This window comes from Branchiostoma lanceolatum, chromosome 5 (assembly GCF_035083965.1).
Source record: "Branchiostoma lanceolatum isolate klBraLanc5 chromosome 5, klBraLanc5.hap2, whole genome shotgun sequence".
NCBI classification, from domain to species: domain Eukaryota; kingdom Metazoa; phylum Chordata; class Leptocardii; order Amphioxiformes; family Branchiostomatidae; genus Branchiostoma; species Branchiostoma lanceolatum.
The window spans coordinates 4,071,003-4,085,578 of NC_089726.1; the positions used below are offsets into that span (position 1 = coordinate 4,071,003).

The following is a 14,576-nucleotide window of genomic DNA, read 5'->3' on the forward strand; positions in this document are numbered from 1 at the left end:
ACATATTAACTTGCGTCCCGCAAGTTAATATGCAAATAAGCCAGCGTAGAACGCTACGAAAAATTCGAATCGACCGTTATGGTCGGAGTTCGAGCGTCACAGGAAAATCACCACAAGTGAACAAACTTCAGAACGTCGGGCGTTCAATCGCGTGTTCGGTGGTTCGTCAGAATGTTGGACAAGATGGCGGCCAATTCAAGTGGTGGTGGGGATTGCGTATATAATTTTTTTCAAGACGTTTGCACGACACTACAAAGTCGCATCCGTACGTGATAAATATTGCTGTGCAGTGTAATAAGGTAGATTCAACTAATGATGTAGAAAAATAATCAAAAACAAAGAATTTTGTTTTATGTTCATGTCACAATATGCCCCTTTAAGGGCGATTAAGCAATGAAAAGCAATGAAAAAAGGGACATCTTTCGTACGGTTAATGGTACAAGTTATCATCCGATTTATTATCTTCGCCGAGTACTATAGTACTCGGGGTAGATTATGTTTTCGGTTGAGCCAGCTGTTTGGTGGGTCTGTATGTATGTCAAGAGCATAACTCAAGAAACCTTTGATGAATCTTTATGATTTTTGGTAGTTGTGTAGTGGTTGTGCAAAGAAAGGTCAAGTTCAAAAATGGTTTACCATGCGTTTTTCAACAGTACTGCAGCGGACTTTTAATTTTCATGCGTTTGTATGTAGGCAAAAAAAGTGACGGAAACGTTGATGGATCTTCATGATTTTTTGCAGGTGTGTAGATGTTGTAGAAACAGAGGTCAAGTTCAAAAATGGTTTTCCAGGCATTTTCCGTCGGTACTGCAGCGGGCTTTGTGTGGATGTGTATTTTCTTGTGGACAACATAACTCAAGAAGCTGTTGATGGATCTGTATGATATTTAGTGGATGGGTAGGGTTTACGGAAAGGAAGGTCAAGTTCGATAATCGGCCTTCTAGCGAGTACCTAAGGTACTGCAGCGGAGCTTCAAAATTTACTGGCATATTTTCTGAAAGTGCTATGGTCATGATATTTGTGTGGTAGATAGTTCATGCCACAAGAAGTAAGTTCTGTAAGTTTGGGCCCCCTAGCGGCTTGTTCAGAACTGCAGTGGGTGTTTTTGTTTTGACATTCGGACACGTATTACTTGAGAAGGGGTGAAGAGATTGTCGTGAAGTTTTGTATGTAGAGAGCTCAGATGGTGCTGCTAGCTAGAAGCATAAATAAACAGATGGGGTACATAAATAAACAAATGGGGCAGTCTCACTACAATTCAAGCAGATATATCAGCACACTATACACATATACTAGTCCTGTACCACCAAATGATTTTTATCCCTATCTAGACTGGACTCATTCTCCACCCCCACCCCCCATCATAACTTTCAAACGGTATGGTGTATGTAGTCTCCAACCAGACCCAATGGATTGCAAAGACCGTATCCAACTGGAAGAAGGAGCTTGGGTTGCAAAACGTACTTCCTCTGCCAGTTTGATACGGTCTTTATGCAACCTATAGATCTGCTTGGAGATTATGGTGTATGATCAAGTTTGCAGGGGGTGATAAGTATGTAAATATTAATCACTCTCCACAATAAGCCTTGATTATTTGGCGAAGATAATGTGTTCGTGGAACTCTAGTTGAAATTTTTACCTATCTTGAAAAAAACGCAGACAAAGACAAATGTTGAACCCTTTGAAATAAATATCAGTTCTTCTTTCAAAATGGTTAGCAACCATAAGATTGACAAAGTGCGCGGGTCGAATTACAAATGAAACATTTATGACGCTTCCAGGTAACTTGTTGTTTGCAGCTTCAGGAGTTGATTCTGTTTCGTCACTGGATACTAACTTTTTTCATTGCTCTGTTGAAAGTAGAGGACTAAATACGGATTATGTAATTTTCTTGTTTATAAGATCTGTCATTACACAAAATAAACATCGACCAATCCCTGGTGCCGCACACAGATGGGTATCACTACGTTAGCTTTTCCGAGAGGAAAAAAAACAACCCCGTCATTCCCGTTTTGCTTTGAAAGATCTAGACTTCACATGACGGCAACAGAATCTACATGCCCACATCAGAACAACTACGCCAGTCATGCATGACACAGACATCACCCCAATCACATCCAACAGTAGATATTGGTAGAGAGATATGTCACTCCCTTTACTGCGCAGGTGCGAAAGGCCGCCATGTCGGATGACGTATTCGATCCACCAGACCGCCCTCTCCATTGGTTGTTGCGGCTGATCCAACATGATCTTTGATGCTCTGACGGAATTGGCCTTGAAACTGTGAAGGCATGATGATTGTACGGATTACGCAAATAAAGCAAAGATCGTCTCAACATTTTTTTCTATTCTAGCCCTTGTCTTGCTGGCGTTTTTTTACCCAAATTATATTAATTGATTTGATTTCTTAATCAGGGGTTGGCCCTTTTCTTTTTCTGCGCTACTGTGTCATAGCTACTTCCGTATTCGGTGCGTTTCACAGCGGTATGACTAAAAATACAAGTACCCCCAACCCGTACATATACGGGACCCACATACAGGCTCTGTAATGTGCAACCTGTATATATGGGTCCAGCAGATCTTGAATCTTGGAAGGTGCTCCGACGACATTAGACACTAAACGTTCAGCTTCCATAGAATATCTCGAATGCATTTCGAGCGCGCCGGTTGCGCCGCCGTCGAAAATTCGAATACCGGATTCAGAGGTTGGAATCAATGTTGTTACAGTTTTTTGTTCGAGGACACAAAACTCCCTCAACTTCTGCCGCATTCCGCATTGAAATGTGTGTTTTATCGGGTGGGTATGACATAAATAAGATACAACACGGTGAATTCCGCATCACCCTCGGTCCCAGCCCTCCCGCGGGTCGGATCGCCCTCCGGCCTACGGCCGTCGCGCGATCCCACCCGCGGTCGGGCTGGTACCTCGGGTGATATGGAATACCCCGTGCTGTATTCTATATGTATCACACGGGGTTCTAAGTTGTATCACACGGGCTTCCAAAGAATATTTAGAATGCATTTCGAGCGCGCCGGTTGCGCCGCTGTCGAAAATTCGAATACCGGATTCGGAGGTTGGAAGCAATGTTGTTACAGTTTTTTTTGTTCGAGGACACAAAACTCCCTCAACTTCTGGCGCATTCCGCATTGAAAGGTGTGTTTTCTCGGGTGGGTATGACATAAATAAAATACAACACGGTGAATTCCGCATCACCCTCGGTCCGCCCTCCGGAGCCTACGGCCGTCGGGCGATCCTACCCGCGGTCGGGCTGGTATCTTGGGTGATACGGAATACCCCGTTTTGTATTCTTTATGTATCAATCGTGTAGTATCTTATGTACATATTTCATGTTATGGCTACATCTTTTTAGTTCTCTTTTGCTAACTTGGTCTTAGGTTTCATCAATTGGGACGAGTGATTTTGAAAACACATATGCTGGAAGGATTGCAAATGCAGAAATGTTCGCGGTGGTTTTATATTCGCGGTTTTCACGGTGAACTTTCAGCGCGAACTTAAAACCACCGCGACACTCCATTTTCTGCCTACCGCGAAATAAAAACCACGCTAACTTTTAAGTTAGCGTGGTTTAAAAGTGTATTTACAGTATGCTGTCTTTTACTCCGGTAAAAATGATTTGCCGTTTAACAAAGCACAACTCACCTGTCGTTGTACAAGACTGTCTTTATCGACTGAAGTAGTTCTTCTTCCAACAGAGCCTTGATGTCTAGCTTCACGCCCAGGCCACGAGCCACGCCCCGGACTGCGTTGTCCGGCTGATCCATTGCAAGAGGCAGGAACGCCATGGGCACGGCGTGGTACACGGCTTCGTACATACCATTGCTGCCGCAGTGTGTGATGAACAGCTTCGTTTTCTCATGCCCTGAATATAGAGAGGGGGGGCAATGAGTTACAAAGTATCCTCACTTGAAAGTTCTGCGAGCATACAACTGCACCAAAAGAAGTTCTCTCACAGAGGAATATGTTTCATTAGTGTCATGACGGCGACAGTTCTTCTTGATTAAAGCACACTTTGCATTACCAAGTATGTCGTTCTGTGGTATCCACTTCATCGTCCTAGTGTTGGTCCCCAGGTTTGTTGGTGTCTCTCCATTGTGTTTCCACAATACCTTCTGCGGGAGCTGGGAGAACACGCCTGCGAACAGCTCCACCAGGTGTGCCGGCATGGACCCAGAATAAGTCCCGAGACTGAAGAGAATAACTCCGTGGCCTCCTGAACTGACCATGAAGCTCTCCAAATCCTAGTATGAAACAAGAAGCTCTTCATTGTTTCAGTTGGTAAATTACATAATGAGAAGCAAACTGTTCTCCAACTCTAGGAATTTTACCGGGATTTGGTGCTGGTTAACATTCTGTACACACACTGAACACGACTACATTACGCGAGGAGTGAAGGAGGCCGACTACACGAGGGCACACCAACCTTCTCTTAACTGAGACGGGGGGCGATACCGACTTCCGACAAACTTTGACCAGCTGCCGACGTCAGACGTGCGTAAATACACAAATCACGTGTATACAGCGCTTAGGAGGACCGAGTGATTCGGTCGAAAATCCCGATGAGTAAAATTCCTTGAGTTGGAGAACAGTTCATTTCTCATTAAGAAGCACTAATTAATAAGCATACCCACTGTTCTACCTCCACAATACAAGTCTAAGATAACAGTCACTGCAATTTCATGAAATATCGTGGATCGTGGCAAAGCTGTTCGTGAGCAATGGTGGCCAGTAGATTCCACGATGATTCATTTCCTGTGATTTTTTAATGTATTTATAAATTAGACTTATATCTGTTACGGGAGTTGTAAAAGAAATGAATGTTAGGGTTCTTCACCTAATATCAATGATTGAACACGTTTGTGATGTATATTCCGTGCAACGGAAAAGGAACATAAAAGTTTGTTAACTGTTAGCTTTGTTCAACTAAAATACTGTAATATCTCATATCTCACTTTTTCCTATCGATATGCCTTTGATATATTTGAAACTGTTCTTTTTGATATGCTATTGAAAGAAGTGGAAAGTTCTACTTACGTCAGTCAGGGCTAAAGCAGGTTGTGCAGCTATGCCTCCAATATTGATAACGTTAGGATTTGTGGGGCCGGGGAACTCCAGAGCAAAGTCTCTATTCACCAAGACAAGGTCTACCTGGTATACAAATATAGGATAAAGTGCAAGTACAGTTCAGTACCTATATATATATACATATATATATGTAATTATATATATATATATATATGACCTCCTTCAGTCAATATTGACCATAGTAAAATCCTAATCGATATCAACCGTACATGTACAGTATCAGCTATGGCTTAACAGTCCCATACGATAATGACAGTCTCTGACACTAAGGGCACATCTGTAAGCTGACTCAGTTCCGAATCCGCTTCTCTTCTGCCTTGTGCATCAGGCTTGCTTCTCCTGATTCAGTACCACCGTTTAGTAAAGCGAATCAAATGGTGTAGCGATGTTGGTTCCATTAAACTCACTGACTGACGTCTGGAAAGGCGCACTATCTTCATTCTGCTATGGTAAAAGATTCTGTTCTTGACTCTGCAGCTGAATTGCTACGTTGTAACCTCTGCACAGGGACGTATTATTTTGTATTAGTTATTGCAAAGGCATTTTGTGACTTGCTTGTTGGACATGAATGCCATTCAGCGGTAAAGCCTCCATTCCACCAGACAGCGATATCGATCGCGCTGTGCTCTCGCTGCGACCGAAAGTGGATTTGTGCAACCCTTGATTTTATGATTGGAATACAATTCAAGATGCGAAAGCATGACTGAAAAGACAACAAAACACAATGCGTAAAAAGATTCGTTTCTTGTCTACGAAATTCGTTAAGCGCTCTGCCAAAGTTTAGGTCGCAGTGCTGTCGCAGCGAGGTCGCCGCCTTGGTGGAATGGGGGTATAAAGAACAGTACCTGTGACATTGCTGCAGACAGGACTTGGTTTGGAAGATGATGACTAAAAGCAGATCGGCGCCTGGAGTCCGAGAAATACTAAAAAGAAACAAAGATGCCTTAACGGATTTGCAAGTGAACAACATGTCCCTAGTGGATAAAGAAAACTGATTCTCAATTTAAGTTTTCTGGCGGGATCACATTTCAAGGTGATATTTTGTCAACAACTTATTTTGCCAACAGCATACTATGAAACTAAGACTAAAATGTCTTTCTTTAAATAAAAGTTGATTGCGCGTTGTTTTCCAACCAAAGGTTTACTTTGTATATGAAAAGGCCTTGGACAATGTCAACATTACACCTTTGCCTGGATACAATAAGAACGCCAGTGATTTAAACATGCCACATATAAACACAAATTGATTTTATGTACATTGAAATCATACCTGAAATACAAGCCATTGAATATAGTACAGACTGTTTCGAGTTCTGTCCCAGAAGTCCATATCGTCGGTCAGCTCTGAATTAGTACTGGGGACGTAAGCAATCGGTGAAGGAACCCCAAACTTGCCGAGGAATGTGTTGAGTGGACCGATCACCACCACTGAAGGTAGACGATGAACTAGTGGCAGAATATATCCGCATGGTTCGATGAAGTCTGCCAGAACAACATCGAACTGAGCTGCGGACTTAGCGACATACTGCAGCAAGCAAAATACGTAACGTTAGTGAGTATGAAGAAAAGTTGTCACTCCACACACCATAGGTGAACACGAAGCCAAAGCCAAAATACGAAGAGTACGATCTATCAACAATGTCTGAGACTTTTTAGGCTATTTTACGAAAAGAAACGTGTACATTTTGGGAAACTGTGCAATCTGACCAATCATATAGGAGAGTACATTTTTTAATAGTCAATTTCTTGGCGGAAGTCATTTTGGAATGGCTATTTTTTTAGTAACTCTAAAACAACTAATTTTGCAAGGTCGAAAGATTGAAGGTGTTATATCCTATGTTTGTTTGAAATGTACGAAATATAATTTGGGTTGATTTTCAGTACAGTGCATTTATTGCTGTACTAAAGGTGTACTGAAGGGAGCTTAAAAGTTTAATCATTGTTTTAAAAACACTATATTACAAATATTGGAAATAAATCTCCGAATTCGTATCCAGTTGTAGAGTCTGAATCCTCTTCATATATTGTTTACCTTCACAAACGTATATTGCAAATAGAAAACCGAATGTTCAATGTTTCAGGTAGGGCATTGAAATAAACCCTTTATCGCAATAAGATAAAATTTTGAAAGAAAGAGATCTTTTCTACATCACCTACTGCAACTTAGCAAATGCAGGAAGCAAATTGCATTTTTTTGCTATTGTCGGGGGTTTGAGAAATATTCTTATCATTCTTATATTTACTTCAGATAAATAGTAAATAAGGAAAATAAAAGTAAAAAAGTAATTTCGGTCAACAGAACAAGAAATCGGTGTATGACAATTCTAGAATGCGGACTTACCGTGTTGTCAAGCATATTGACACAAAATCGGTTTAAGTCCTTCACAATATTGGAAAGTTGCATGATCTGTGCCAATTTGCTACCTTCCCAAAACAGTTTGCTACTCTTGTCCGTAATTGTCGCAATAGCATCTCCCTCAGTTTGGTATGTCCTAAAATGGAAAATAAACTAGAGGTAAGTATTTGCGCTTCATATACTTCAGGTTTGCTATGCTAGTTTAGCGATTACGGGGTCTTTTATAAATATGAATTGGTATTGAAGCGAGAGCTTGTGTAAATACAGGCTAAGCTGTACCCTCTACAAGATAGATTATGTAAATTTTGTAAAAACTCACGTAATGAAGATGATAAAACAAAACAAAACACAATACATTTCTTACTAGACTGTGTGTTGTATGAAAAAGATCGTCAATCTCTGTTCAAATCGATTCAGCTTGACAAGAGATGTAAGACAATATCAATGCAGGGTACATTTAAGTACTTTAAGTCATCCACAAATGTTTATGCAATGTACTAAGTATGTAGTTATGTCTCCATCTGTTTTAAAAAGAGAGAAGAAGCTAGTAAAACGTATGTATACGGTAGTACATTTGAGTAGTGTTTAGTATTATGTTAAGTTTTAATGTTAGCATTATCATTATTTCATTATTTTTCTTTTCTCTCATATTCATTACACCATATATGGTCTCGCATGCATTTATCATCATCATCATCATCTCTCATGCATTTATCCCCCTGGGTAATTAATATGCACTAAAGATTATTATTATGATAATAAAGTCACAAATCAAGAAAAAAAGTTTTCAAATCATACAGGTAAAAAGTGCCATTGAAAACACATATTGACGCCAAATAGCGTATTTTCTATCACTTACCAAGGCAAATGATATCTAATGATACCTGTAAGTATATCAGCATGTTCTCATTCAATAACATGCGTAACAGTGGGTATGATGCAAGAACAATCAATCAGAGACACGAATGAAAATAACAAACCTGAAGGTGAACCCACGCCCCCTACCGTACGACTGGATCCGCTGCAGGTTGTTCTCTGGCGTCAACACTGTGATGGAATGTTTACGATCGTATAAGGCTTCTCCGATGCTGACAAGGCGGAGCCAGGTGCTCTGGGAGCAGGAGGCCAGGATCAGCACATTGGCACCGATGACCAGCTGTCCGCACATCAAAGCGAGGACAAGAGGGAGTGGGGAGGGCATCTAATGGTGGTAAACACATAGTATTGAAAAGAACGACAGCAAGAAGTAGGAAAAGGTCCCAAACCAGACATTTGAGGCAAACACGTACCTTAAATCAAATTGTTGTTTGTTTGTTTGTTTGTTTGTTTGTTTGTTTGTTTGTTTGTTTGTTTGTTTGTTTGTTTGTTTGTTTGTTTGTTTGTTGGTTGGTTGGTTGGTTGGGTTTACTCCGCGAAGGCAGCAAGATACAGGTGACCGGAATTTGACCTGCCCCGAGGCTTCGCTCACTCGGGTGGCTTATTTTCAGTTGTCACAAGTCACTGGCCAGGCGTTATGATTCCGTGCACACCTATAGGAGTGACAGTGACTTGTAACAACCGAATAAGCCAACCGAGAGAGCGAAGCCTCTGGGCAGGTCAGATTCCGGTCACCAGTATCTTGCCACGTTCGTGGAGAATGTTATGTTTTGCACAGTGTACGTGTGTGTATGTGAGAGAGAGAGAGTGTGTGTGTGTGTTTGTGTGTGTGTGTGTGTGTGTGTGTTTGTGTGTGTGTGTGTGTGTGTGTGTGTGTGTGTGTGTGTGTGTGTGTGTTAATCACATAACTCGAGAAGCTGTGGATGGATCCATATTCAGTAGGCCTATAGGTGGCTACAGGTTGGGAAAAGGAAGGTCAAGGTCGATAATGGCCCCTGGCGACTTTATAAGGTACTGCAGCGGAACTTCCGGTTCTGATATTTCGTGATACTTGAGTGGTAGATTGATTGATCGTGATGATTTTTGGTATGTAGATAGTTTGTGATTTGTGAACTTTCCTCATTAATTCTACAAATTAGATACCTATTTACATGGATAGATACTAATAATGAAAAGTAGAATCTAATTTGCATAATTAGTGATGAAAGTTTATGAATCCGATGCATTTCATGACAGGACAGGATTTATATGATTTATGAGGAAATGCTACAATAGCCTTCTTTGCTAAGATACGGCTTTCATACTTTGAACAACTTGTGTTATTTGGGTAGAGAAGATGATCAACTGAGACAGCCTATGCAACTAAGGAACATATTTGCAATTAGCAGAAAACATTTGTAACACGTCAGTCGAAAAGTTGACATCATTTGTCATGCAAACATGCGTTGTAAAAAGTTTGCAAATTGTTAATCGTGATTTTTGTTACTTTTGTTTCGACGAGCTTTTTTCATTACACAGGACACACCAATCTTGCGCGAAGTAGCCTCTACCAGGCCCCGCGGATGACTGGGAAAATAGTAGAAATTGGCCCAATAAAGTGAATAGCATGCTAAGGGTGTCGGGAGAGGGTCAAATCTGCCAACCTACTGTACCCCTATGGCAGAATAACTCCTCTTGCATGTTTTTTTCTGTCTATTTGACCAATTTCTACTCTTTCCAGCGGCCTCTGGAGCCTGGTAGAGGCTAGCGCGGAGACCTATGACTCGATGACGTCAGTCAGTCAGAGGTCATCGTCCTGAAGATCGGATTACGAGGGTGCTGCAACATTGTGCGTGGGTGTAAACTTGACGTTCCTAAGTAGTAGCTCCTATGATCTTAAGTAAGGGTGGGGTACGCCGCGATTTGTCAATATCCAGACAGATTACGATATAATATAATGCTGCAACATTGTGCGTGGGTGTAAACTTGACATTCGCCGCCATTTGTCAATTTCTAGACATGGGTACGGGCACTGTGACGTGGGTACCTCCTAGGATTTCAACTGAGGGGGGGGGGGTTGTGGGATTCTAGTATACGTGACAGGAGTACTCTAAGTGCAAAACATTCGTGGGACGTGGTAATTTTCAGGCATAAGTCTAACCCTGACCATAACTCTAACCCCAAACCCCCCATTCCCTAGCCCTAATCTTAACCCTACTCCTACCTGTAAATCTTGCCCTGCCCCCATCGACCCCAGTCCTAACTCCACACAGCTGCTCCTCTCACGTATACTGGACCCCCCCCCCCCCCCCCCAAAGTTCACGTATTTGGCAGTTCAAGGATTTGGCTCTACACCGGATACAATCGTCGTACCATCGTCGTACGATTGCAAACTGAGGTCATTTCGGTGCAGGTGTCGTACAAAATTCAGCAGTCTCGTTACAGAAAAGGCCGTTTTAAATCCTTGTCGGCGGTGGCTTCTCTTACAGCCTGTAACAGGCTGCTTGAAAATCATACGACATCAAAATCGTGCGACAGGTCACGGCATTTCGAAATGCCCTCAAGTCTTGCGGTGCCTAATAGTTGATACTGCAAACCAAAAGCCTACTTAAGCTTACAGATCTAACGTTACGTGTCTTTCTTTTTGCGTTTTTTTTAGCAGCCATTGATACTTGATATGGCGACGGTTGATACTTGAGAAAAAGGTGAACATAGTACAAACAAACTCACCGTGTTCTGACAGCACATTGTAAGTTGAGGTTAGGAAAGTTGAAGTTGGCCACTTATCCCCAAAGAAGAAGACAACGTATCGTCCTCCCAAGTCTGACACTCAAACAAGTTCAACTTAAACCTGTTCAACATTCAAATGGGGACGTCAAAGTTCAAATATGAACAAGGCTTTAAACCATTGAAAATCCTTTCTTGGTGGAATTGTTTTGTTAAATCTGGGCAGCTTAGGGGCGGCTGTGGTAGGAAAGATTCTATACGTGTTCAATTAGTTTGGGAAAATGACCTTTCTCCACCTTGGGGTTTTCCGTACCCCCATGACATAGTGGAATAATCCTGAACTGGTTGTTTTAAGCATGGGGGACTAATCCAAGGACTCTGGTTAGGGGGAGGGGGTATTTGCAGACTAGCCATATAGGATTTGTCGGAAATACGTCTGGTGACAGTTGACATGACAGGCTAGCATTTCAGGGTAAGTTTGTATGGTCTGAAGTTTTCATTCCTGCGATAATGACACCACGTCTTTTTCTCCACTTTCCAATAGGGTTACATGCATTACTGGCATATATTGAAACGTTTGCGTCCCCCCAGTATATTGGTATAACCCAATGTCATATGTCACGTTTGTGAAGGTGGCAGAACACAGTATATGGCCTTAGGGGATTGACACGGTTAACGGCCCCAACGCGAGAAGCTTCAGCGCTTCAAAATCTATAGTAGTCTGTACAAGTTAAAAAAGTTAAAGTCCTTCCCGCACCGAAAGGTGCATAAGGCGGGGCCAATCTCCGGTTCCAAAGCCCTTGGGCCACACAACTTTGTGCAAGTCACTACAGCAGGGGGCTAGTCCACTGGTAGTGGTGTGTGTTTAACTGCCATATTCTTTCCCAAATGCTGAGTGCTAAGCAGAGAAAGCAGTATGTACCATTTTAGAGTCTTTGGTATGACCCGGCCGGGGTTCGAACTCACGACCTACCGTATGCAAGGCGAACACTATACCCACTAGGCCATTGCACCGGTTTTTTCTTGCAAGGCTGTACAAGAAAGGTACAAAAATCGAATATGTTTGAGTTCAGGGTACAAAAATGTGAACATGAACTAAAGTCACCTGCTCTTTTCAACATCATATTTAATCATACAAATATACGTTGTACAAGCACAAGTATGTTAATCAATAAACTGAATAAAGAAGTACAATATCAAGCACACATTCTTACATCAACTGCTCAAACTTTTCATCTGCCAACAGAGTGAGAACTACAGGAAGTCTGTTAGAGTATTTGCAAGACTACATGGATTGAGTTTTGAATTTTATCGCTTTAAGATTTTGAAAGAGTACTTGGAATTCTGTTTCGAATTTTAACAAATTGTTTCAACAGCACCACAGGATAGACAACGGTATTGTAAAAACTATACAAACTGAAATTCATAAGCGTGAAAAAATGATAAAGATAACTATGGGAACTTTCAAGATATGAAAAAAATAGATAAGAAAGAGAAATACAGTTGACATGACCACCGTGTACTAAAGGTCTGCAAAGTTAGGTACATAGCAATAGCCATACATTCATAAAGGACAGGCGTAATAATTACGTTTACCTTCAATCAGCTTCTAAGAAATACAATTTGGGATATACCCGTGACGTTAGTATTGGAATTTAAAGAATTGATAAGCATTTTAGTGAGAGATTTACACCAGCGTTATCTGACAATGTACTGAAATCTACTTTCTTTAGCCTGCCGAGGAGCAAGAGCGTTGATGCACTAAGCGATGGGGTATCTGCTAATTAGCATCCACTGTTCTTTGGCTTGTCTTCGTGCAACACTGGACATCGCCTTGTCTTGCAGCCAGGTTGTCCTCCAGTTGGGTTGTACAGGGCGTTAGACGAGCCAGGTTGCACATCAGTTGGGTTGTACATCAGTTGGGTTGTACATCAGTTGGGTTGTACAGGGCGTTAGACGAGCCGGGTTGCACATCAGTTGGGTTGTACAGGGCGCTAGCCGTGCCAGGTTGTACATCAGTTGGGTCGTACATGGCGTTAGACGAGCCGGGTTGCACATCAGTTGGGTTGTACAGGGCGCTAGCCGTGCCAGGTTGTCCATCAGTTGGGTTGCACAGGGCGTTAGACGAGCCAGGTTGCACATCAGTTGGGTTGTACAAGGCGCTAGCCGTGCCAGGTTGTACATCAGTTGGGTTGTACAGGGCACTAGCCGTGCCAGGTTGTCCATCAGTTGGGTTATACAGGGCGTTAGATGAGCCAGTTTGTACATCAGTTGGGTTGTACAGGGCGTTAGACGGGCCAGGTTGTCCATCAGTTGGGTTATACAGGGCGTTAGATGAGCCAGTTTGTACATCAGTTGGGTTTTACATGACATTAGACGAGCCAAGCTTTTTTGCGTGCTGAAACCTGCACCTCTTCCTACGTGCATTTGGGACCTTGTTACTTGTTGAATGGCGTTTTCCCGCTTCACTGTCCTCATCTTTTGGCTGTATGTCGACTGTTGTTACCGTCGGCACATCATTTCTTTGCGTGGCTGTTTTCTCGACGTTTACGTTCTGTTGGTTTGTGACATTTCCAAGTGTTGAGTGGCCGGCCTCTGTACTACTACTACTGTCGGCGTGTGGGGGGTCCGGATAGCCCATTGCATACGGCAGGATCTCATAGCTGTCACCTTGGTCTTGGTCCAGGTCTTGGTCGCCAATACGTGTCGTTGCATATGGCCGAAGTTTGCGATCCTTGTCTGGTCTTGAAGGCCTGTTCTGCTGCAGCTCTAACCCTTGCCCTTCGTCGTTTGTCCCTGAATTCGGCTGATGTCTGTCGTCGTCTTTTCCTCTTACTGGCACTTCAGCATATGTCACTGCGTACGGCTGAATCGTATCGTCTTCTGATGTAAGGTCGTGTGAGGGGCTTGGCGGTCTGTTTGCGGCGGAGCTTCTATCAGTTGCTTGCAGTTCACCGATGTCACCGTAGACCACTGCATACGGTTCGATTCGGTCACTTCCTTCTGTACCAGAGTTTCCATTAATAGTTCCGGAAGTAACGTTGGGACGCGCTATCAAACGCGCATGCTGTCGACGTTTGCGGATGCAAACGATCACCACTATTGCCAACAGAACGAGGAATGGCACCGCAAAGGCAACAGTGATTATAGCGAATCGAAAGATCCATTCCTGTTCGTTCGCGATTGAGTTACCACCGACAGGAATGACAACGCGCACCTCAACGGTCGTTTCCTCAGAGGATGCCATGTTGTTGGTGCAACTCTGTGTCAATGTAGTCTTGCTATGCGTTGTGACGCTTGTGTATGGCGTCTCGGCGTAGTCTTCAGTGGGAACGGTGTCGTTGTGCAGATCGCTAGGCGCGATCGGTTGTGATAACCTGTCCGGTTTGATCTGGCAGACATCATCAGCCATGTTGACGAGGTGCGTTCCGCGCAGATCAGCAGGTGATGCGCACTTTAGCGCCCGGCGAAAACCTATAAAACTCAGTAGCTCTAGGTTGCAAATGAGCCACCTTAGATTCTCGTCGCACCGTA

At 42.8% G+C, this 14,576-nt stretch overlaps 1 protein-coding gene across 1 annotated transcript; it reads right to left on the minus strand.

Annotated features, from left to right (window-relative positions):
• Positions 1 to 1,632: 1,632 nt before the first annotated feature.
• LOC136434503 (UDP-glucuronosyltransferase 2B31-like) lies at positions 1,633 to 11,171 on the minus strand. The gene is made up of 9 exons (XM_066427339.1): positions 11,046 to 11,171; positions 8,441 to 8,661; positions 7,446 to 7,596; positions 6,375 to 6,629; positions 5,950 to 6,027; positions 5,054 to 5,167; positions 4,041 to 4,260; positions 3,662 to 3,881; positions 1,633 to 2,281 (listed from the first exon to the last, which is right to left on the minus strand). Exons 1-9 carry the CDS (start codon positions 11,061 to 11,063, stop codon positions 2,002 to 2,004), a joined length of 1,557 nt encoding a protein of 518 aa, XP_066283436.1. The 5' UTR covers positions 11,064 to 11,171; the 3' UTR covers positions 1,633 to 2,001.
• Positions 11,172 to 14,576: the final 3,405 nt, after the last annotated feature.